The 22873-nt window shown below is 38.7% G+C and overlaps 1 protein-coding gene across 3 annotated transcripts in view; it reads right to left on the reverse strand.

Moving 5' to 3' along the window:
- Window positions 1-22873, reverse strand: part of CA10 (carbonic anhydrase 10) — a 538166-nt gene that overhangs the window by 303100 nt on the left and 212193 nt on the right. For all 3 annotated transcript variants that reach the window (XM_017540214.2, XM_017540213.1, XM_037742584.1), the window contains one exon: window positions 3819-3961. In XM_017540214.2, the coding sequence (XP_017395703.1) occupies window positions 3819-3961 (143 nt within the window). The remainder of the gene's footprint in view (window positions 1-3818; window positions 3962-22873) is intronic.

Consider the following 22873-nt stretch of genomic DNA (forward strand, 5'->3'; position numbering starts at 1 on the left):
GTAATATCTTGGATACTTTTTAAAACCACATTGGGATCATGAAGTGGATAATTTTAGATCCTACCTTTTACACTTAACACATGATAAGGAATTGTCATGTCATTAACTACTGAGGTGTCTATTGCATTAAATGAGTTAAAAGATGAGAAAAGATGGTGGAACTAATTTTGGTCAAAATGGTAGAATCGGCAAGTGGGTTTTAGTCTCAGTTTAAATGTTTTTTCTCCTTTTAGATAGTTTAGATCAGCAGATAGGTTTCTACGTGCCATATTTCCTCCCTGAAAGCTAAACTCACAACCTTTCAATGCCCACCTATATCAAATGCTCAAAGTAAGTATCTATATTCCAAAATAATTAAGTGAAGTTATTCATATTTTGCTGAGGAATTTTCTCATCCTATATTTCATTTACAAATTACTAAGAATCTCATTTATGTGACTAGTATACTAAAATTAAAACACAAAACACTGTGTACACGTACTTTGATCAGGGCAAAAAGACATGAACGATAAAAATTTTTGTGAAATTTTACAAGTTCAATGGCTAACAAGGGTCTCAATCTTTAAAACAGTCAGTGAGGCTTAACTCAGTGTAAAACATCATTTATATCATAATCAAACTTCTTCATATATGGAGACTTTAAACAACATGAAACCACAAAGAATTATCTCCCTATCCTCCTCCTGATTCTTGAGTTAATTTAATAGCTTTAATTAGAATGGATTAATTAGCTCCAACCAATTTGGCAATTGGAAGTTAAATTTAACAGGGTCAAAGGTTGGAGATTGGTTCCAAGGTAGGAATCTTTTATCTACATGCAACTCAGCCTTAAGGGCGTGCCATTTGTAAAAATACAATTACATATTTAATATCCCTTATGCAAAATGCTTGTGATCAGAAGTGTTTCAAATTTTATTCATTTTGCATATTTGCATTTATATATCTTGGGGATGGGACCCAAGTCTAAATTAAAAAATTCATGTATGTTTCAAATACGTTATGTCTTATGTACATAGCCTGAAGATTTTTATGTGCAATATTTTAAACAACTTTTTGCATGAAACACAGTTTGAACTGCATTTTGACTGCAACCTGTCGCATGAGGCTAAAAGGTGAAATAAATCTCATTTTTAAGTGAGAATGAATAATTTCTCTTACATTCAAGGCACAGTGCATAGGATGAGAAGTTTACTCCAGAGTAAAGAATAACTAACCTTCCTTGCTATTCTTGTACTGAGGTTGAATTTTAGCCTTAAACTATGGTAAATAAAGCCCTTGTTCCTTTTGAGTCCAATGTCAGGCCAAATATGTTAAAATAAACATAGTAACACAAGTCAGGGGTTTCCAGAGAGCTGCATCATGGTTTTGTGCATAAAATACATTTAAACACCAGGAAGAATAATGCTTGTGGAAAAAATGTGACACAATACACATCGTTACTGGGGTGTATTTCACCTACTGACACCCAGCTGGTCTCACACTTCAAAATGTGGCATCTTGCCCAAATCCTACAAAACTTTCCCATCTTACAGGGTGATTTTCAAATCGATTATGTTGGGTATTCCTTTAAGTGAAAATGAAATTCAGAGCAGTGACCTGAATTCTCACTTTCAAAACAAGTCTCCAACTCATTAAACATCACCTTCAAAACATGATGGTGCAAACAGGATTTACCTACTGTCTATCAAATTAAGGCATTTCAAATTAAGGCATTACCTTAATGATCGACTATATTTTATTTTCTACCTTTCACCAATGCAAAAGGAACCATCAGACAGTTCTCAGCTCTTCAAATCACCGACAACAAAAGTTGTGCCAGATATAAATATTTACATCGTGAAAAGTAAATGTTGCCAAGATTCCAGACTCCAATGCATTTGAAAATTGGTTTGGATCAGGTATACTTTACTGAATTGGAAAGATACGGAATCATCTGTTCAAAATAAAACCTCTAAAACGTAAAAACCCCAAATCATAACTTGCTATTTAACACTAGACAATCTCCCAATCTCTTCTTTCCCAATAAATTTTAGGGAGAAGCTGTGTCCACATTTTTTTCTCTTTCACATCAACGTTTTTCCTTTAAGACATTCTGATGGAAAATAAAAATCATATATCCATTGTGTGTGTTAGCTTGACACATTTTTCATCTCAATCCCAATCTATACTTTATCTAAAAACCCTTCAAATTCTTGCCATAACTCTTAGGAAAAGGATTCAGCTCCCCAGCACGCCTCAGGATCTGCCCTCTGCTGTCCTCTCCAGCCTACCATCTTGCAAGCCCGTCTTCAGTCTCTGTGTTCAGCTTTGCTGGCTACCTTTCAGGTAATTTCTGCAACTCAGGCACCAAACCCCATTCTGTATCTTGGACTTTTCTCCCTCTGCTTTTCCTTTTGCTTAGAATGCAATTATCCCCTACATCACCCTTTCCAAGAAAAAAGGATGACTGAATATTTCATCATAACTGCAACTTCTCTTTCTTAAATACTGACCAGCAAACGCATACGTTCATGACTTTAAATAAATAATTCATCGCTTTAAAGAGAGGTGTACTTAGAAACCATGGCAAGTTCCTTGCAGGATTTATAAAAATAACACTGAAAATGGAACAATAATTAGGTTAGCTTAGTTTTATACGGAATTAGAGCAATAAACCAAATGACCTATATACAACCTTTCCACAAAATGCTTCTTAAGTCATATTTACAACCATACACAAATACTAGGTAACTAAATAGTGTCGACCACATGCAATGTATTTTAAAACCTGCCTTTTGAGCTGAGTCAGTCATTCGCACCTTTTTGATGAGTCATTAGGGTGTGTGTGTTTGTTACAGTTACATTGTATGAGAAAATATATTTCAATATATCAGAAGGAGAAAAAAATTAACTTACAAACTTCATGGTATTTATGGTGAACAGACTGCACAAAGGAAGAGAGAACAGAGCCCAATCAGCCCAAACCCTAATGAATCAGCCGCTGGTATTAACAAAAGCTGTCAACAATTTTAACCTCAATTTTTTTGCGCACATGTTATTTTCCATATCTCTTGAGTTAGCAACAGTTTAATTACCTTCAAACACAATTTTCTGCATGTGCATTTTTTGTTTTACCCTTAACAACCTACTCAACAGTAAACGATAGCCAAGTAAACATAAACCAACAAGAGAAATGCTAAGATTCTAGTGATGAGAAAACCCGATGGGCACTATGCCCTTGCACAAATTAAGGAGGAGCTCATTATGGGGGGAGGAGAGTGAAGGAGGGATTTAGGTGTGAGAATCGCAAAGCCCAGCTCAGCATTTCTGTGCAGGAGCTAGGATTCTTAGCCAGCAAGATGCCCCCAGGAAGATTAATTATTGATTTTCTTATAAATCAACTAAGGTGATTTTTGTTTGTTTTTTTCCTCCCAAGGTGATAAACGTCTGATTTTACTTTTGTTAATTGGTTTTCCCACTTCACTGAGGTTAAAAGAAGGCCTAGTAAAGCAGTTTCTTAGAGGAAAGATTTTTCCAGCATGATAGGCAGGAGTGGCCACTATGCTTTCTATTCTTTATGGGGGTACCAAGGTTGCCTGATAAGACCTCAGGCAACCTCCAGGAGGCACAGAGTAATTAGAAACACAAGAATTTGACTAGTTAGGGAGAAAAAGCGTAATGTAGACATATTTCTATCTAATGGCAGCAGGTCTGAAGTCTGTGGTATTCCTAGGTGGGAGGCAAATTCATCACAGAGACTGAAGAAGCCTAAGGATCAGCTTTCAGAATCAAGATGGCCCCATCTTCAACTTTACCATGGAAGCAATATGGTGGCTTACCTTCCTGCCCCCTGTGTTGATGCGAAGAGGTGTCAGAAAGGGGTCAAAAATCATGTGGCTGGTCTCTATGTTGACTGGCGACTGCCGTTTCCCCACTGAGCAAAGATTCCAAGCTGAGTTCACCAATCCCCAGAAAGAAGGAACTAGAAACAAAAAGAAATTATAGAATTAGCCCGAGTGGCAGGTTGGGGAAACAACATAAACAAACAGAGCTATGTACAAGAGCAGTAAAAATGGAAGAGAACCACCAAATGTTTCCACCCGTGGAGATCCTTGGGGGTTGCTATGGGATTTTCCCCGCCTGAATCTTGGTCCACTTCTCTAAGTCCTAACTTCATGATCTCATCATCAGATATCCTTGTTTGAGGCCCACTCATCCTTCAGTTTCTTTGTTGAAGACAGTCATCATTAACCCTTTAATGCTAACATCATTGTTCAGTCCACATCATCTTTGCAATATACCTGAGGTAGTCCAAATATTTAGCAATTCCCTTGAGTTGATGCTCTGCTTTTCCTATCTGACAAGACTCCTGTGAAAATCAACCTTATCCTATTTAGAAGTTTTTCAAAGAAAGTGTCATTCAGTATACACAAAGTGTTTTTCTTTGGGGTGTCAAGACTAAACTGAGGGAGCGACTTGTTTTATGAGCCCGCCCCTGAATCAATGCCAGACAAGAGCTTAGCAACCTGACTTCATCTTTGTTTAGTTCAACACTGCGTCCTTAACCTAATGGACCAGAAGACAAAGACTTGGTGTTCATTTGATAGGCAGAAAAATGACACTGAGAGCTGAGCACAAATACCCAAAGGAAACCATCCACTCATTTTCAGTGTCACATTAAAACATCTATTAGAATAAATGTCTATGGCAATTTCCAGTTCTATTTCTCTTTAAGAACATTTTCAGGGCAAGGGTGGGGAGCCAGCCTACTAATTTTATGTCAGTGAAGACCAAAACTATACTTTCAGCCTTTACCTGCTCCTCTCAGTATTTCCATTGAGTCTCTGGATCCATGGATCCTTCAAATTCCCCCAGGGATGATATGGCCAATCATTCATCCACCCATAAGACTTGCCGTGAACTCCTATTTTGCATCATGCCCTAGATTAGGCTGAATCTGGAGGAAGGCAGATAAGCATAAGAACAACTAACACACTGGGGAGGGTCACTAGCGTTAGGTCGAGTGTGATATTAGCCAACCCTGCCATGATAGAGGGAGTCAGGGTGTGACTCCTGGAGGAGTTGAACCTATCAATCAAGTTAGCCTCCTTAAATGGACCTGCCCTCTCAAAACTCAGATTTAATTAAACTCAAATTGAATAAAGCCTTAACTTACAATAGCCATCATTCTGCCTATAGTATAGATGGAGAAAACTAAGGCTAAAGACGAGTTTGGCAGACACTTGCCAAAGATACTCAAATTCTAGGACTCTCTTCTTGTTACAGGCAACTGTAACAGACGTGGGAGGAGAACTAAGAACAAGTTCCTTGGCAAACACTTCAACATCAACATAAGATGGGCCTCATTTTGAAAGATGACAAATATCTAATTTGGTTTCATCCATGCCAATAAGCCTCTGGTAGTCCATTTCCTTTAGTTTAAGGAGTTTGAATGGGCTTTTTAGTCACTAATGACTTTTAAAATGGTAGCAATGGCCTGAGTTACAGAGGGAGAAAGAGGAGGAGGAGGAAGAGGAGAAACGAGAACATTGACACATGTGCATGTGCTTCATCAGCACTCGTATCATTGCTTAAAAATATGTTATTACTGGCTGGGCGTGGTGGCTCACATCTGTAACCCCAGCACTTTGGGAGGCCAAGGTGGGAGAATCATGATGTCAGGAATTTGAGACCAGCCTGGACAACATGGTGAAACCCCTTCTCTACTAAAAATACAAAAAATTAGTTGGATGTGGTGGCAGGTGCCTCTAATCTCAGCTACTCAGGAGGCTGAGGCAGGAGAATTGCTGGAACCCAGGAGGCGGAGGTTGCAGTGAGCTGAGACTGCACCAGCCTGGGTGATAGTGCAAGACTCCATCTCAAAAGTATACACACATACATACGTTATCACTACAAGTTACTTAACACCTTTAGAAGGTACCATGTCCTAGCAAGACTACAATATTTAAGAAAATTTTTGCATTATGAATGTACTTACTTTATACGTATAAACTTGTCTTTTCCGAACTACTCTTTTTTGAAAAAACACTGCCTTAATCTTGTATTTATTTATCCCTCAGTAATCTCAAATTTATTATGAAAATAAAGCCTTCATTAGGGCATTCTCCTAGCAATCTTTGTCAGTAATGCACACGCAAGTGGCAAATGTGAGGAAGCCAGGGATACACTCAGGGCACCTCCACAAGTGAGCTGAGAGGCCCTTGGTAAGTCACATCTCCCTTGGACCTGGGTCATTCTTCATGGTTCCTATGGTAGGCTGAATAATGACTCCCACAAATGATGTTTACATCCTGATCCTCAGAACCTGTGAATATGCTGTCTTGGGTGGTAAAGAGTATTTTAAGTTAAGGGTCTTGAGATGGAGAAATTATTCAGGATTATCTGGGTTGGCCCAGTGTAATCACAAAAAGTCCATATAAGAGAAAGGTAGGAGGGTCAGAGATATAAAGATCTATGGATGGAAACAGAGGTCAGTCAGGAGAGAACATAGTACTGTGTTGGTTTGAAGATGGAGGAATGGGACATGAACCAAGGAATGCAGGTGGCCTCTAGAAGCTGGAAGAGGCAAGGCAATGCACTCTTCACTTAGAGCCTCCTTGCTGTAAGGAATACAGGCCTGCTGACACCATGATTTTTAACCCCTTGAGAATCTTTTACTTTTGACCTTCAGAAACGGAAGATAATAAATGTGTGCTGTCATAAGCCAGACAGTTGTGATCGTTTGTTGTAACAGTAATACAAAAGTAATACAGCACCCCTTTACCTTTAAAACTCTGAGACAATAACCTCTTTGACAATCAAGACATCTATGATGCTTGCAGGGCTCTCCCTAGAAGGCAGCTGCATGATAAAAGTAGTTATAGCTGGTGCACACTGCATGTCATCTACTCCCATGAAAAGCATTAACAAAAATAATTCCAAGCCCATAAATGGATTGTAAGACTGCTATTATGTGGCAACATGGGTGGGCAGCTGCTGCTGTACGTTACTAATAAACGTCATGCCCAAAAAGCACCCCCACAAAAACAAAAACAGCAAAAGCTTTATGAGAACATCTGCCTTCTCTTTTATTGGGCATGGAATTCTTTATGACAAACAGTTTCAGGGTTTTATATCCCCACTTCACTATCGAAGCCCGAGTCTCTGATGCTAATCACCTGCTCAGCCAATCGAGGAACAACCGAGAAACAGTCTCACCCGCTCAGCTGTGTCCCTCATTGCTCCAGTCCTGAAGGGGTATCTAAGTTTATTTACCCCTGAATTGCTGATTTTAAATCAGCTATGAAATAATAGCTCTTCAGAAATAGAAGCCACCTTACAGATCATCTGACTTAAATGCATGACATGGATTTAAGGCCTTAGAGGCAGGGAGTAAAGTCCTCCACTCTTGGTCACACAGCCAGGTAGAGGTGAGAAAGGACAGAGTAAAGAACAGAACTGGAGTCTCAAGATTCCCCGTGCCACTGAGCCTCTGCTGCTCTAAACCCCTTCCTCTTCAGCAGGCTCTATACAGGAGCAGATTATCATAGGAAATTTCAGTTAATTATTGCCAAGACCCCTGTAAGACTTTTGACATCGTTTCTTTTGGTAAATCATGAGTCAGATTAGTATCTATTTTCCAGTTTAAATAAATTTCTAGTGCAAAGGTTCAAATCAAACTGCTTTGAAACTCAACTATTCTGAATAAAATTAGGATATTAAGGGAGCCATGCAACCACAGGGCAACACACACAGAGTGGTCTGGGTACGAAAATACTTCAGTGTAGGTGATGGAGAATGTGTATGGGTCCCATCTGCAGGCCTCTGAGGAGACCTAATGGGATGATTACACACAAAGAGCTGCTCTAGGGATAGTTTCTGGGGTCAGCTGCACGGGACAAGGTTTTAGTGCAGATAAAAATAAGAAGTCCGTGCTGTTAGAAGCAGTGTTAAGTGCTGGGGCAATAATTAAGGTATTGAAGCTAGTCTAGGGACCTCAAGTGCCAAATGGATCAGAATAGGTCTGCAAATGTGGTGTGATCTGGATTCTAGGGAAATGGTTTAGGATAAAGGCTGTGAAAACAGGAGGGCAGGAAGTGCCCATGTTTACTGGGGCACGGGAGTGAGATGGCTGACTTTGCATGCAGAGCAAGAATAGGCATATGAACTAAGGTTTCAAGATTTAGAGTGAGAAACTTGCCCTGTGGGTTTGTGCAGAACTCTCAGTTATCCCCAAGGTTCTGATACTTAACTACCCTTCATAGCGTTAACCTTCAGGTTTACAGAAATCCATGTCATCTTTAGGGGCAAAAATGGGTTATATAATGCTGTGGTAGGCACTGCTTCTATTTCCAAGCTAAAAGAAATATTGTTGAATTCTTTTTCTCTTAGTTTCCATGGCTATCCTCCCAGATCAGATTTCTAAACTTTTATTTTTTACAGCCTCCGCTATTCTGGCTTATTAGGAATGCCGTGTCTTTTTTTCTTTTTAGTTTCATAATACAACTTATTGTTGAGAGAAAATGCAAATAAAGCAAAACAGAGTAAGAATCATTTTAATTAACGGACAACCAGTCTGATGATGTTTGAATTCCATCATCCCTGGCATCCTTTTTGTACAATCTTCTAATTTACATATAAACTAGAACACAAAACAGACCTGAATATTTTTTGCAAATTAATTTTCACACAGTCTAAACCATGGAACTTAACTGCTGCATCACAGTGATGTGTTATCTTGCCAAAATATTTCCCAATGGCACTACTGCCATTCTTACCATAAATTACAAATCCCAAACGTTCTCTTGGCTCTGGGTCCAGTGAGTTATGAAAGATGTTCAGTGACTCTGTGATTTCAACTGCTTAAATCATGAGCCTTGGCAAACCCAAAGCAAAACTTATCAGCTGCTTGTTCACATCCAGGCAATAAAAAAAGTTCCAGTTGTTTATTAACACACCTTGGCAACACCCAGACAAAAACAACAAAGTTTTCACCAAAAACAAGAAATAGGTCAGGAGAGCAAAGGAACCAGAGGAATCAAGTCCAATAATGAGAGTTAAAACTGGCCTTATGACATCTTTGTCCTAGAGAAGATATTCCAAAGTTAGATTGTAATTTTAGGCATCTTCCTTTTTCATTCTTCCTGAGCCAGCAGCATTTGCTGTTGTGGGCAGGATGTTAGACATTTGGAATTAATTTATACAGCTTATGTGAATTTGCTAAGTCCTATGGCAACAAGATAAATTCAATTCAAAAGCATCTACTGACAGCCTCTGATGTGCCAGGCATTAGGCTTGGCACTGAGAGTCGATGCCATGAATCTTTACTGAGGACCTACTAGGTGTCAGGTACTGCCATCTGTTCTGGGAAGTCAATAATGAATGAGAGACATGGTTCCTATTCTCACGAATCTTGCAGGCTAGTGGGAAATATGGGAGATAGGTTTATATGTGTCTCTCTGTGCAAAGCTTTTGGTAAGCATGTTGTAGGGACAAGATGGAAATGAATCATAGTGTAAAGTGTGGATGGGAGAGATAACCTAGGTAGCGTGGTCAGGGTTGGTCTCTCTGGAAGCATGAGCTGGTAAACTCTGGAAGAACTGGAAAAACTGCTTCTTAACAGTGGCAGGGGAAGGGACATCCAAGGCAGAGGAAAAGAGCAGCGGTCTTGGCAGAGAAGAGCTGGATGTGTTTAGGAACTGAGAGGAAGTCAGTGGATTTGAGCCTGATGAACCAGATGAGGAAAAGAGTGAAATGAGATGGGGCTGGCTGGATGGACCAGGAGCAGATGGTTGTGGGCTCTGTAGGCCACACTAAGGAGTTTGCATTTTACTCCAAAGTAATAGAAAGGCACTGAGAGTTTAGGCAGGGAATTACCATGTTCTGATTTATGAATTAAAGGCAGGTATCTGCTTCCACTGGAACACAGCCAAGAGCAAGCTTGATTATCCTTGGAGTAGTTTGAATGGGAAAAGAATTGGTTCCCAAGCAACAGTTGGGGACATAGGTTTTTACGTGAATTTAATCCTATTGCTTTGAGTGTGTTTAAATTCTATCTCAAGGCAGAACTAATTGAATGTTTTAAAAATTACTCTCTTCAACATATGTGCTAATAAAATCATGTTTTCCTAGGATCCAACTAGTTTTTTACAAGCCATTGTTTGAAGCAAGGAAGATTTTCCTGAAGACAGTCAGCTAAAGCAATCTTTTCTCATTTTCAAGCAATAAACTAAGTCCCCTACTTTTTGGTCAAGAGAAAGGAAATGAAAGTTGGGAAAATGAATACTGGCATAAAACATATCTATAGTGAATTCAATCCTACAAATAAAGCCTTCCACTTCAATATAGCAATCTCTACTTTGGTGTTATAAAGCATATGAATACATTTTAAATAAGAACTCATATCTTTCCCTTGCTCTTTTCCTCACCGATTCTGATTTACTGTCTCTTCCTCTCTTCTCAACTGTAATAAATCTCCACTTTGAGCCATTATTAATGAGCAAGTTTAAAATACCCACTGCTGCAGGCTTTTGGTCCCTTTCTGATTTCAGATTTATTTCATAGATGGAGTTGGCCTTAAAGTTAACCCCTGAATTTGCTGATGAATGCTTCCTCCAATGCAGGGCCACCGACTCATAGCTTATAGAGGGTCTTTAACTGGGGCTGCCCATTGTTAAGTTCTCCCACTGAGAACTAGGGCTGTCACTTGGGAACCTCTAAGGAATTGCACATACCCTATTTAATCCATAATCATTAATTTGTGCGTTCATCTAAAAAATTAATGGACTATATCTAATGAACCAGGGATAGAAGGGTAAATCAAAATGTTCCCACTCTTCAGGACACTCAGTATGGTGGGAAGACAGACAAGCTAACAAATAGTTATAACAAAACATGGTAAGTGTTATAATAAAGGTGTGTGTATATTAAAGCTTAATTCAGAGCAAGAAGCAGGCTGACTCTGGCCCTTTTCTCAAGTGCTAAGGTAAGCCTTGCTAGTAAAGAGTGCACTGTTTTAAGACATACAAGTCTTGTAACTAGTGAAAACACTGAAGCATTTCCTCAGAGATATACTAGTCCTAACAACTAGGATGGATTATCGCTGGAATGCAAACTATTATTGAGGGAGAATTGAAGCCACTGAATCTTCTGACGTCTTCAGTGTTTCTCCTCTACAGCTATTATTCTATGGGGAAAAGATCCTTACCACAGAACCATGTGAAGGTGGCTACATGACTAGGTGGCTTCATTTCTCTATCTAAAAAAATGGGGATGACAGCTACTTCACAGAGTTGTTGGGAAGATTGTGAGAATGTATTCATAAATGGTCTAGCATAATGTTGGCTCTTTAATAAAGATTTAAAACATTGAAGAAGGGGTTGAGTGAGGAGGGGGAACAGCATGAATCACACTGTGATTCCAACACTGCAGCATTCTCAGGGCAGAGACAGACGAGGGTGAGGGATCCAGGCAGAAAGATACAGGGAGGCTGCTTTCAGATGCCCACCCAACCCATCCTGGCTTCAGAACAGGGAGCTCTGATGGGAGTCCAGGTCAATGGATTAGTCGCTTAATTCCACACTCAATATGCCATGCGCATTTATTTCTTGGATCCATAGCTCTCAATGTCTGGATACATGCAGGAAGTGAGCAGTGATATGGGTCATCCAAGACGGTTTTCAACCCCGAAAGAAAAGTCATTTTAATTTAGCTTTTTGGAGGTTGTCAGATTATTTATTTGTGGAGCAGCTGCTTCTTCCTTCTTCTTATTTGTGCTTAGTTCTAAGTGGTGACTGGCTTGATCCCCAAAAACACATCACTGAAGGTAAAGAGAAAGGAAGGAAGAGAGAATTCCCTTCTGCTGATTACCCACTGTTTAACAAGCTCTGTTCTAGGAACTTGACCCATCTTTTCTTGCTCAATCCTCCTCAATATTATGATTTTACAGGTGAGAAAAATAATACTCAGAGAGGTTAAATGACTTTCCAAGTTCACCCAGCCAGTAGGTTAGGGGACTAGAATTTGAGATCAGTTCCTTTCTTTAAAACAAACAAACAAAATCAAAGAAAGTAATGCATGTATGATAACATGCCAAATGATACACAGGTGTATGAAGCAAGAGGTAATCATCTATTCCTCCTTCCAGTGACACCCTGAGGTAACCAGTGTGAGAGTGTATTAGGCATATTCAACATCTTTCAGTGTGCTCCTACAACAACACATATAAATACAGATATACATTATATATATTACAGATACAGATATTATATATATATATATATATATATAAAACAGATACAGACATATATTACAGATGCAGATATATATTATATAAACATATATATATATTACAGATGCAGATATATATAAATATATATATATATTTTTGAGAGGTTCTTTTCTAAAAATCAGTATTTTTTAAAAAGTAACATTATGCCCATGGATGTCCCTCCATGTCCATACTAATAGAGCTGCTCTTTCTTGTGTAAAGCTACAGAACTTCTGTAGTTTGAATGCACCTCACTTCTCTCAATCATTCCCTAGATGAAAGACATTAAAGTTATTTCCATCTTACTTTAGCATGAAAATCAATGCTGCAGTAAATAGCCTCAGAGATATTCTTTTTCATACTGGTGCTTTCATTTCAGTAGGAAAGATTCCTAAAGGTAGTATTGTTCAGTCAAGGTATGCACATGCTTTATTTTAATAGATGCTGTCAAACTAGTTTCAAAGATACTGGTAGTGACTTTGATGAATATTTACTCGTCTATCGGTATGTGTGATGCGTCCATTTTCCCATGATCTCCATAGTATTGGATGTTATTTATTACTTATTTACAGCAATCTACAGGGAAAAAAATGGCATCTCACTGATTTAATTTGCTTTTCTAGCTACTAGAAATAGTTCTAGTATATTCTCATATGCTCATTGGTTATTTGCATTTCTCTTCTGATTGTATTATTCACATATTTTTTTCTGTGGGTTATTTATGTTTTTCATTTCAACTTTAGCTGTCATGTGAAATGTAGAGATATTAACCTTTTGTGATATGGTATAAATATTTTCTCCCACCCTCTTATCTAGCTTTTAAATCTCGTTTTTGGTATTTGCTATTAAAGGGTTTTACCATTTTGTATGGTTGGATTTGTTGATCTTTTTACTTTTTAAAGTTCCTGGATTTTCTCCCTCATTTAAAATGGCCTTTCCAACTACAGGTAATATACATGTTTTCCTTAAATTTTTATAAAATTTTTTATTATTATACTTTTTACAACTTGATTAAAAATATACCAGTGATTAATATTTGTAATGCTATGAGACAGGGGTCTAATATTTTTTCCTAGATAAAAAGTGAAGAGTGCCAGCATTATTTATTAAACGAACTGTCTTTCACCATGAAATTGAATGCCCCTTTTATCATAGATTAAGTTTCCGTATGTACTGTATTTGCTTCTGGTCTTTTTAGATTGTTTCACCTATTTGTGTGTTCCTGTGTCTGTGCCATGCTGTTTTGAGTATGGTCACATGCATGGTAATTTATATGACAAAATGTCCTGATCAAAAAGACTGTGCTTTTCCTCTGCCACCACTATAGGATCATAAACACCCGAGCTCCAGGGAAATCTGGAGTTAGGACTAGTGACCCCAGGAAACCCTTACACTGTTGGAGCATTCTTGGGGGCACAAAACAGTGAGAGGTTATCTGGCTCCTCCTCATGTCTTCAGGTGGTTATGTACTTCAGTTATACTCGGTAGAGGACAGTGCCTGCCCCTTTCCTCAAAAAGCCCTCAAGGGAAAATTTACTCTTTTAATCACCTTGGAGGTAGAATTATTATTGCCTTGATTCTCACCAGTTTTGCAGGAATCTGAGACATAGAGATGTTAAACTAACTTGTTCAAGATAAGCAACAACAACAACCAAACACCCTGGCAAGTGGTGAAGTCAAAATTCAAAACTCACATTGTTCTGGTTCCAGATTCCTTCTTCTTTTAACTCCTGTGCTATACTTCCTTCCTATTCTGGTGCCCTGACTTAAGCCAAACATGCTTCTCTTGAGCCTCAGTCTCCTCATTTGCAAAATCAGGTCCTAAGAGGATACATTTTGTTGAATATCTTTGTCCACCAAAGTGATAATGAAAAATCAACAAAATTAGCAATGACCATCATAGTCAATTCTATTTACTCATGGAGTCATGGCATATACCATTGGTGAGAGACGAGAAAGAAGGTAGCTTTACATCAAATTATTCATAAGTACAGTCTCCAAAAATGGGTACAAGTATTCCCATTTTATAGATAGGAAACTGAGGCTCAAAGAGTTGAGTAATTTGTCCAAGGATATTCAGCCAGTGCACAGCTAAGTTGGTGATTTGAACTCACCTCTAGAATTCTCATTCTCATTCTGCTCTTATTCATTCCTCAGACCCAGCCCACAGTTAAGACAAATTAAGCTGCCATCATTGTTTCCTCCTCAATATTTTGCTTTCCCAGAGTTAAGGCTACTGAATTAGATGACTTGTTCTTGTAAGAAACCACGGTAAGGCATAACAGACAGTCTGGTTTATGCAGGCATTAAGCTCTTGTGTGCCTGTATCAAGTTCAAGATTTAGTCTAACAGTTGCATTAAGCATTATCAGGTTACATTTTGGTGGCAATTTTTCTTGCCCCATGTAATTACAGGTGATTCAGATAAAATCTGAAATTAGTTGATTGAAGCTGGGAATTAAAGCCACAAAGATAAGAATGTCTCATTGCATGTCAATAAACCAACCCATTAATTATTTCTACCTACTCAACTCTGAAGAAAATGACCAGGCTGACGCTTCTGGATAATCACACGACCTACTTGATATTTATACAAAAGCTGAATCTTCTTGGCTTCCAGAAGCACATACCAGTAATGCTGAAACCAGCAGGGACATGAGAATTAAATGCCAGGTTAAAATAACACGGCCACTGAAAATGGGTGATCATCTTCAGCCTTTGTAAATTCTGCGAGTTCACTAAAACAGTATCAGGTAATGATTTCCTACCAATTCAAACATCTGGTGAAGCACTTATAAAATCCTGCAAAACATCTGGATATCTTAGAATACACTGTCCTTTATCTATTTTAGTATGTAAACATCTTACTGTCCCTCTATCCCTCTAACGCTCACTCAGTACGTATGTGCAAATTATACCCTTATACAAATGTCAAAAGTAGGTGAATAATAAAGGGTAAACTGTAGAATTGCAAACCCTACCACCTATTAATAACTGTATATGAAGATCAGTTGAGCTTAGCCTTACAACCCATTGCAATCGTGGATACCTCAGTTTTTGCAGTTTTTTATTGTGATGACATTTGTGTAATTCTATAGAAATCTCCAGCTGTTCCAGTCTGTCTTGAGATTTATGTATATGTAGGGTATTTTCTTTAACATTTACAAAAAAAATAGGGCTCAGTTATCTTTATGAGACATGAAGAAAAATAATCTTCATTCTGCCAGAGTTTTGGAGCCCAAACACAACACAATTGGTCACCAAACATGCAACAAAACCACATGTATGATCTGTTTGTCTTTTAATGATTTTGCGCTTGGATTCCTTGTCCAATAAATGTGCAATGTGTTTTTTATTGAGGTGCTAGATTTAGCTTCTATGATATAGTGTCTTGACCAACACATTTAATTTGTCCTCTTAACTTTCCTGTTAGACTTTTGTGTAATCACACTTCCTGTTAGCCAAGAAGGTAATCTTGTAGGCATTTATTTTATATCTATATATATATCTAGCTATATCTATCTATCTATCTATCTATCTATCTATATCTGTCATCCCTTAAATCTTACCAATGATCAAATCTGGGTGACAGCTTTGAATGCTTTGAATGTCGAACCTGGCTACTAGTAGCCTAATCCAGGCTCCCACTGCCATGTACCTTAGCTTTTGCTACAATATCTTACACAAGTTTCCTTTTCACAAATGACAAGGAAAGACCAGGGCTGAAAACTGGGCTAGGTCCATGGTCCACAACAGAATTTAGTGCACAACAACGTCAGGATAAGGTTACTCTAGACCCGAGTTCCCTTGCAGCCCTGGAGTTCTGATTTGATGCCACCACTATGTTGCCAGTTTTCATTCCAAGACTTGACACAATGCAGATACACAACAACTACTTATTGAATAGATGGATGGATGGATGGATGGATACATGAGAGATGGCAGGACCAAGTGTCTGCTTTGCATACCATTTTCTCCCCCATCCTTATCGTGCTCCAACCTTACAGTACAATTTGTAGGATGAATGGAGGATTATTCTACTTCATTTCAATACCCTCAACGACACAATATACTCATGCTTACTTTGTGCTTTTGATTTAATTATTCTTTCCACTTTGTATACCTCCTAGTCAAATTCTATGCCTCTTAGCACCCCCAATTTAAATCCCAATCCCTCCATTATGCCGTTCTTTACTATTGAAATCATCACTCTTGATTTCTAGAGAAGCTCGTTCAGTGCTAGAGGATTTCTACTTAATTATTCATGGCTATATTGTTCATTGTTTTAAAAATGCATTTCCTAAGTCACAAGTTCTTCAAGACCTGATTACAGGACCTGGGCCTATAAAAGGTAACTGACCAAAAGTGAGTATCTCTAAAGGGCTTTTTTAAAAAAAGCTTTTGTATTCAAAAATGACAGTAGCAGGGAAATAGATTTAGTGACTTTTTGGCATGCCTCACCACCCTGTACCCAAACGCATGCCCAACCTTGTGGGGCTTCCGGCAGTTCCAATAACAAGCCTTTGTCTGCAGTGGCTGCACTGCCTGGAGTGTACTTTCTCACTTGCCTATTCATAGAGCATATTCACGTCCTTTGAGGTGCAGGCCAATGACTCCTCTAAGCAGCTTTCCCCATCTTCCACTCCCTCTACTCCAGACTCTTTCCAGTGGAGTCACATCCCCCACCCTTGTGGTCTTTGGGCATTTCTCTATTGTAATACTCACTATGTTATAAGTTTGTGCATGCCTGCCTCTTTGACTAGGATGAAAACAGATTTTCATCTCTCATCATTCCTAATACAACTGTCCAGTATTGGTAGATCCACAGGCAATGGCGTTTAAATTTAAATAAGAGAAAAAGTTAGTCAAAACCTGATTTATACTAGTGGAACATGACGCAAATGATAGGAATGGAAAGGGTAGTCATTTCACTGGGCAGGGACTTATGATAGGCCCAGTGTCAGGCATTTACTCAGGCTATTTAATACCCTATAACCCTCCCCAGATGAAGTGGTAGATAAGGCCTGATAGCAGAAACATGGTGTTGTTTATCCATATTGTAAAGTGTGGATACCATCTACAGTGGGGATTTGATTACAGTCTTGGTAAGGCCGAAGTCCAAAGTTGGGATACCAAATGGAATAGGAAAAAAGGATTGATTCAAGATGCAAAACTAATGAAAGGAAATAGATTAGTAAGGAGATTTGGAGTGGTCAGCAGGAAAAGGAAGAGAAGAATTTTATGAGTTGTACTTCAAACAGAGAAGCATTTTATTCATTTTTATGTTCATGAGCATGGTATACTCTGAGCTTTCAGCAGTATAGCCCGTGGCGGGCATTCGATTCATCCTTGTACCAATTATGAAAAATAGATTTAAGACTATGTCCAATAATCAAGTTGGAAAAAGTAGTAAAATGATACCACCTCAAGACACCTTGACATTGGTCAATATGACTTTTAGAATATAAAAGAATGCATACCTGTACTTAGGTTTTCATTTTTAAAGAAACTTCTCGTTTCCATAGAGTACTGTACAAAAAATTCAGTGATAAATGAGTGTACACTGGCTTTGTCAATTGTTATACATTCTTGGTTTCTAATTATTCATATTTACATTGCAATATGCATACAAACGAGCAGCACTCTCTTAGTCAGTAGGGTCTCTGTATTTCAGTACAATTTTGCTGTCCAGACAGGACAACAGCTTGAGTTCACATGATAAACACAAGGAATGTAACTTTGTTGCAATGCTTGCTTAAGTATATGGCATGGATATTGGCTTTTTCCTTTATTGTTGCTTCCCAAAGGGCTTAACAAACCCTACTCCAACTTGAAGCCTCCCTAGGAGACTCCCAATAATCCAGCAAAAGAAATTCATGCTGATCTAAACCAAGCTAACCTTTTTTTAGACACTGATCAAGTGTAGAAAATTATCTCAAATCAATGGCTTCAGATATTAACGTTCAACATTTGTGTGTGTGTGAAATAGTGAGAATATGAAGTTTTCTCAGTATCACTGGTGGTGCTGCCCTGGTTTTCACTGAGAACTCAAACTGCCCTGAGGAAACACCAGTCCATAGTGACAAGTCGTGAAAATAATATTTGAGTATTAAAGGCTGTGATGCCTAAGACAGTCATGAGGACTGCTAGGAAATTGGATTAGCAGTGACTACATTCTAAAAAGTTTCCTCTGTAAGCAGCCTAAGCGTTAGCTCCAGATTCATCATAAGACTGCCCCTTACTGCCCTTTTCTATTTATTTTTGCATTGAGAAATCTGGCTAAATCAGCAGAGCTCTAATCTTTGTATTACTTTATGGTTTATAAAGAATGTTCTCAAAATGTAAATGTTTCACTATTACTTTATACAGCAGTACATGATTTCATATGGCAGTTCAGTAAAAGCCCCCTGTTTAAAGTCCAAGTCACCAAACATGAGATTGTATACCTTCTTCTCTCAGAAGGAGGCAACTCTTTAAATTTCTCTTTGATCTAAAGAGCAGGAAGAAAAATCCAAATCCAGAAGGAATCAGAAGTGATGCATTACTGACACCTATAAATATATACCAATGAAGGCTTAGTGTAGTGATAAAGCACTAATTTCAGGGTTTAGCAAGACTATGAGCATAAGAGGCATTGGTTAATATTAGTTCAGTGAGGAAATAAGGGAGTAGATTAATGTTTACAAAGAAAGGGAAACAAGAATAATGGTTAAAGGGTCAAAGGTCTTTGCAGGATGCCATAAACAGAGTTGGTCTAATGCTGTGGTTAAATGGATAATATTTATTAAAAGCTAAACCCATTCTAGGCCCCATTCTAAGTGTCTGACATATGTATTAACTCTTTTAACCCTAACAGCGCTCCTAGGACGTAGGTATAGTTACTATCCCCATTTTATACTTGAGAAAACTGAGATACAAGGAGATTTGAAGCAAATTTCCAAAGTATTACAGCTAGAAAGTATTCAAAGCAAGGCAGTCTGGCTCCAGAGCCTATATACCTTAACCACTGTGTGATCCTCTATGATTTTAATTTATGATTTTCAGGATAAACAACAACTGAGTGGAGTGCTTGTTGCAAGTGCCAACTGGGACTCAACCAGAGACTCTGATTAAATAAGTCTATGGTGGGACCCAGAGATTTACGTGATTAAGCAGGCAGCCCATGTACTTCCAATGCAATTATCCAAAGGTCACGGATAGGATAAACCAGCTGATGAAATTAACATTTATTGGAAGAAAGCAGGTTTCTTGGCTTTACAAGGTCAGCAACACGATCTTAACGACAGGCCTAAAGGGAAAAACATATCCACTGAAGAATCAATAAGGAAGTATGAAACTGAGAAACAAACATTCAAATTTTGCCCCTGCCCTGCCCCATGAGAGAGGTACAGAACAGTATCTCTTGGTGGGGTTAGTAAAATTTCACTGGGACCCACCATTGCTCTCAATTTTGTCTGCCTTTTGTTCAAATTCTTTGTCCACCAAACAGCCTTTAGACAAAGGTTACCAAGTGTTCTAATCCCAAGAAAGAAAAAGAATGTCTTAGTTGGCAGACATGAATAGTTCTGTTACAGAAAGGGGATTTCCCAATTCCTGCATGATAAAATGAACTGTCATAACGGCTTATTCATCATCCTGTGCTATTTTAATGATCACCAGTCAGCCCTAAGGTCCTAATCAGTGAATATACCAAGACTATCCTGTTTCTGGATTTAAGAATCTGTTTATCAGACACAGGTCCATGAGATTTTAACTAGTATGTGGCCCCCAGCAGGCACTGCCAGCAACCAGGCCCCGCCTCTCAACGCCCCACCTCTGCAGGCTACCCCCACCTTATGGGAAGAGAGTCTGCAACTCATCATCACTCTAGAAACAATAAGCTGCATTTAAAAACTAAAAATGATTTGTGCACAGACATTAACCAGAACATAATTTATAATAATGAAGCACTGAAAACAATCTAAATGTGCAACAATAATAGGGGAACGGTTTAGTAAATTAGGGACACTCACATCAAGAATATTGGTGCAGTCATTAACATAAATTTTAATACAGCAAATTTTTACATACAACCTCAAATATATAAAACAATGTGCACTGGAGGGACAAAATTAACCAAACTGTAGTTAGAAGTTATCTCTGGATAGTGAAATTATAGGTGAATATTAACATATATGTATATTCATTCTAAGCTATTTACAATGAGCATGTAACACTTTCACAATTAAAACATTAAAAAAAAGTAAGACTGCTTATTTGGGCCAAATTTTAACACTACAGAGAATTGTATTCTGTTAAACTGATTAATTTTCTTATCACATCTCTTTCCATTAGCAAGGAAATGATAAAGAGACTCTACCTCTCTGCATCCACTGTCTGAATTCCTGGGTCAGTTGGGATGATCGGGGGGACCCAGGAATAAAATGCAGGTGGTAAGCCCTCCGCTTATAGGAAAGGAGAGAAAGGGCAGTCATACTTAGCAATTGTTCAAAAGACGACCCGGGAGACCTCTCTACATCGAGCAAGAGTTCCTCCTTTGCATCCCTGCCCTTGGACAAGAGAAGCTAATAAGGATTTAGTTAATTGGCTGGTTTTCATCTTAATTGGCTGATGAATCTATTCCAATCTCAAGAAAAATTGCAAAGGAGCAAACAAATAACAGGAGGGCTCAGCTGCCCATTGATGTTTTAACGACTGCATTTTATGTGTCAGGAGGTCTGAGGTCCTGGAGCTCAGAGTCTTAGCTTTCCTGGAGACTAGGGGCTCCATCAAGGTTGGATAAATATCCCTACTGGGACACCACAGGCTTTCCTGTCTCGTTGAAGAAAAACTGAAACCGATGGCACACATTTGATTTTGTCATCTAATGCTAAATACATCTAAATGCTAAATTAACACAGACTCGTTCTGGGGTAGGGACAGAAGACTCTGTGGGGATGAGGCTCTTGCATCACGTGGGCCTTCTGAAGGTGCCAGGTAAGTCCATGTCAGTTGAGTTTGCTCCTTCTTTTCCCACACCAGTCAGCTCTACCACTTAACGGGGGTTAGCAATCTCATTCCCTGGGACTGTCATCAAAGAATCAGAATAAAACCTCTTAGTAGAGTGAACCTTCTATAAAATGTTGTGGTGGGCTACATTAGTCTTCCATACCTTTTCACCTGCCTTTTCAGCCACCTTCCCCCCGTTCCCTTACCAGGTAGCCTGTTTCCATTTCTCACTCCCTTTCAGTCTCTCTCTCTCCTGCTCCCCATACAAGATTATACCTCTCACCGTCACATAGTCTGAACTGCTGATTGGTACTTACGATCAGACATAGGCAAAAACACTCTTAGGAAAGGTGGAGATGATGATTGAAATTTCTGCTAGATATGAAATTCAGGCCTGATGTAGGCTACGGCCAAACCATCCCAAGAAGATGACAGGGAATCTTATCACTTGGGACAACAAGGATGAACCTAGAGGGCGGTGTATTAACTAAGTAAGCCAGGCACAGAAAACAAATCCTGCATTATCTCACTTACATGTGGATTCTAAAAAAGTTGAACTCAGAATCAGAGAACAGGATGGTAGTTGCCAGGTGCTGGGACAAGAGAACAATCGGGGAGATGTTAGTCAAAGGATATAAACTTTCAGTTAGGAGGAAAAAGTTCCAGAAATCTATTGCATTAACATGGTAATTATGGTTTAAAATAATGTATGATTGTCTACTTGGAGGTTGCTAAGAGCAGATTTTAAGTGTTTCTCACCACAATAAACTAAGTGTGTGAGGTAAGACATATGTTAATTAACTTTAGTTTACTTCAATCTACTGATCAGATGCTTGTAGCATCTCTGGGGATTAAGAACAATCATGTCTCCTCATTGCCACGGGTGCACTGGGCCTCCTTTAGTCTGGCTTCCAATGCCCTCTGTTGTCTGGCAGCAATCCACCTCTTGGGGCTTGTCTTCTATATTTCCTCATCTTGGCCTCTGGCTGAAGTCTGACATTCCCAGTGTGCCCTGGTGCTTTCCTTTCTTTATCATGCCATGTCCCTCACCTAGCATGCCTACTCATTCAAATCCTACTCATTTTCCAAGGTTGGACTCAAGTCTTGCTTCCTTTGAGGATTTTCCTCAGTGCTTCTTACATTAAGTGGTACTTTCTTTTGCCTCTAAAATTCTGTTGTATCTGATGTCTCTCTGATGCCATTTGTAATATATCTTATAACAATAGCAGAAATCATGTTTTTGTGTCTTAATATTCCTTGTAGTTTATAGTATGATAATGCAATCTCTATTGTTTGATGAATGAGGAGTGAATTTTTAAGGTGTCCTGAGCACATACTGAGTGAATACTACCACATCACACAGATGAACCTTTCTCTCATTCTTGCTTACTTGCTCTGCCTCTCATACATTTGCACATTTCTGTCGGTGAGCGCCATTTGAGTATGTAAATTGAAAAATAAAATATTGATAAGCAGAGAGAAAAACGGTAACAACAAAAATAATGATGGATGCTTCCATTGTCTCCGAAATGGCAGACCTTTTTCTACTTGGCCTTTAGAATGTAATTATTTAAGCATTTCTGTATGCAGAATCTACCTTGTTCTGAGGAGGACTTCGGGCACTTTTTACAATGCAACA

This window comes from Cebus imitator, unplaced genomic scaffold, assembly GCF_001604975.1.
Source record: "Cebus imitator isolate Cc_AM_T3 unplaced genomic scaffold, Cebus_imitator-1.0 Scaffold123, whole genome shotgun sequence".
Taxonomy (NCBI): domain Eukaryota; kingdom Metazoa; phylum Chordata; class Mammalia; order Primates; family Cebidae; genus Cebus; species Cebus imitator.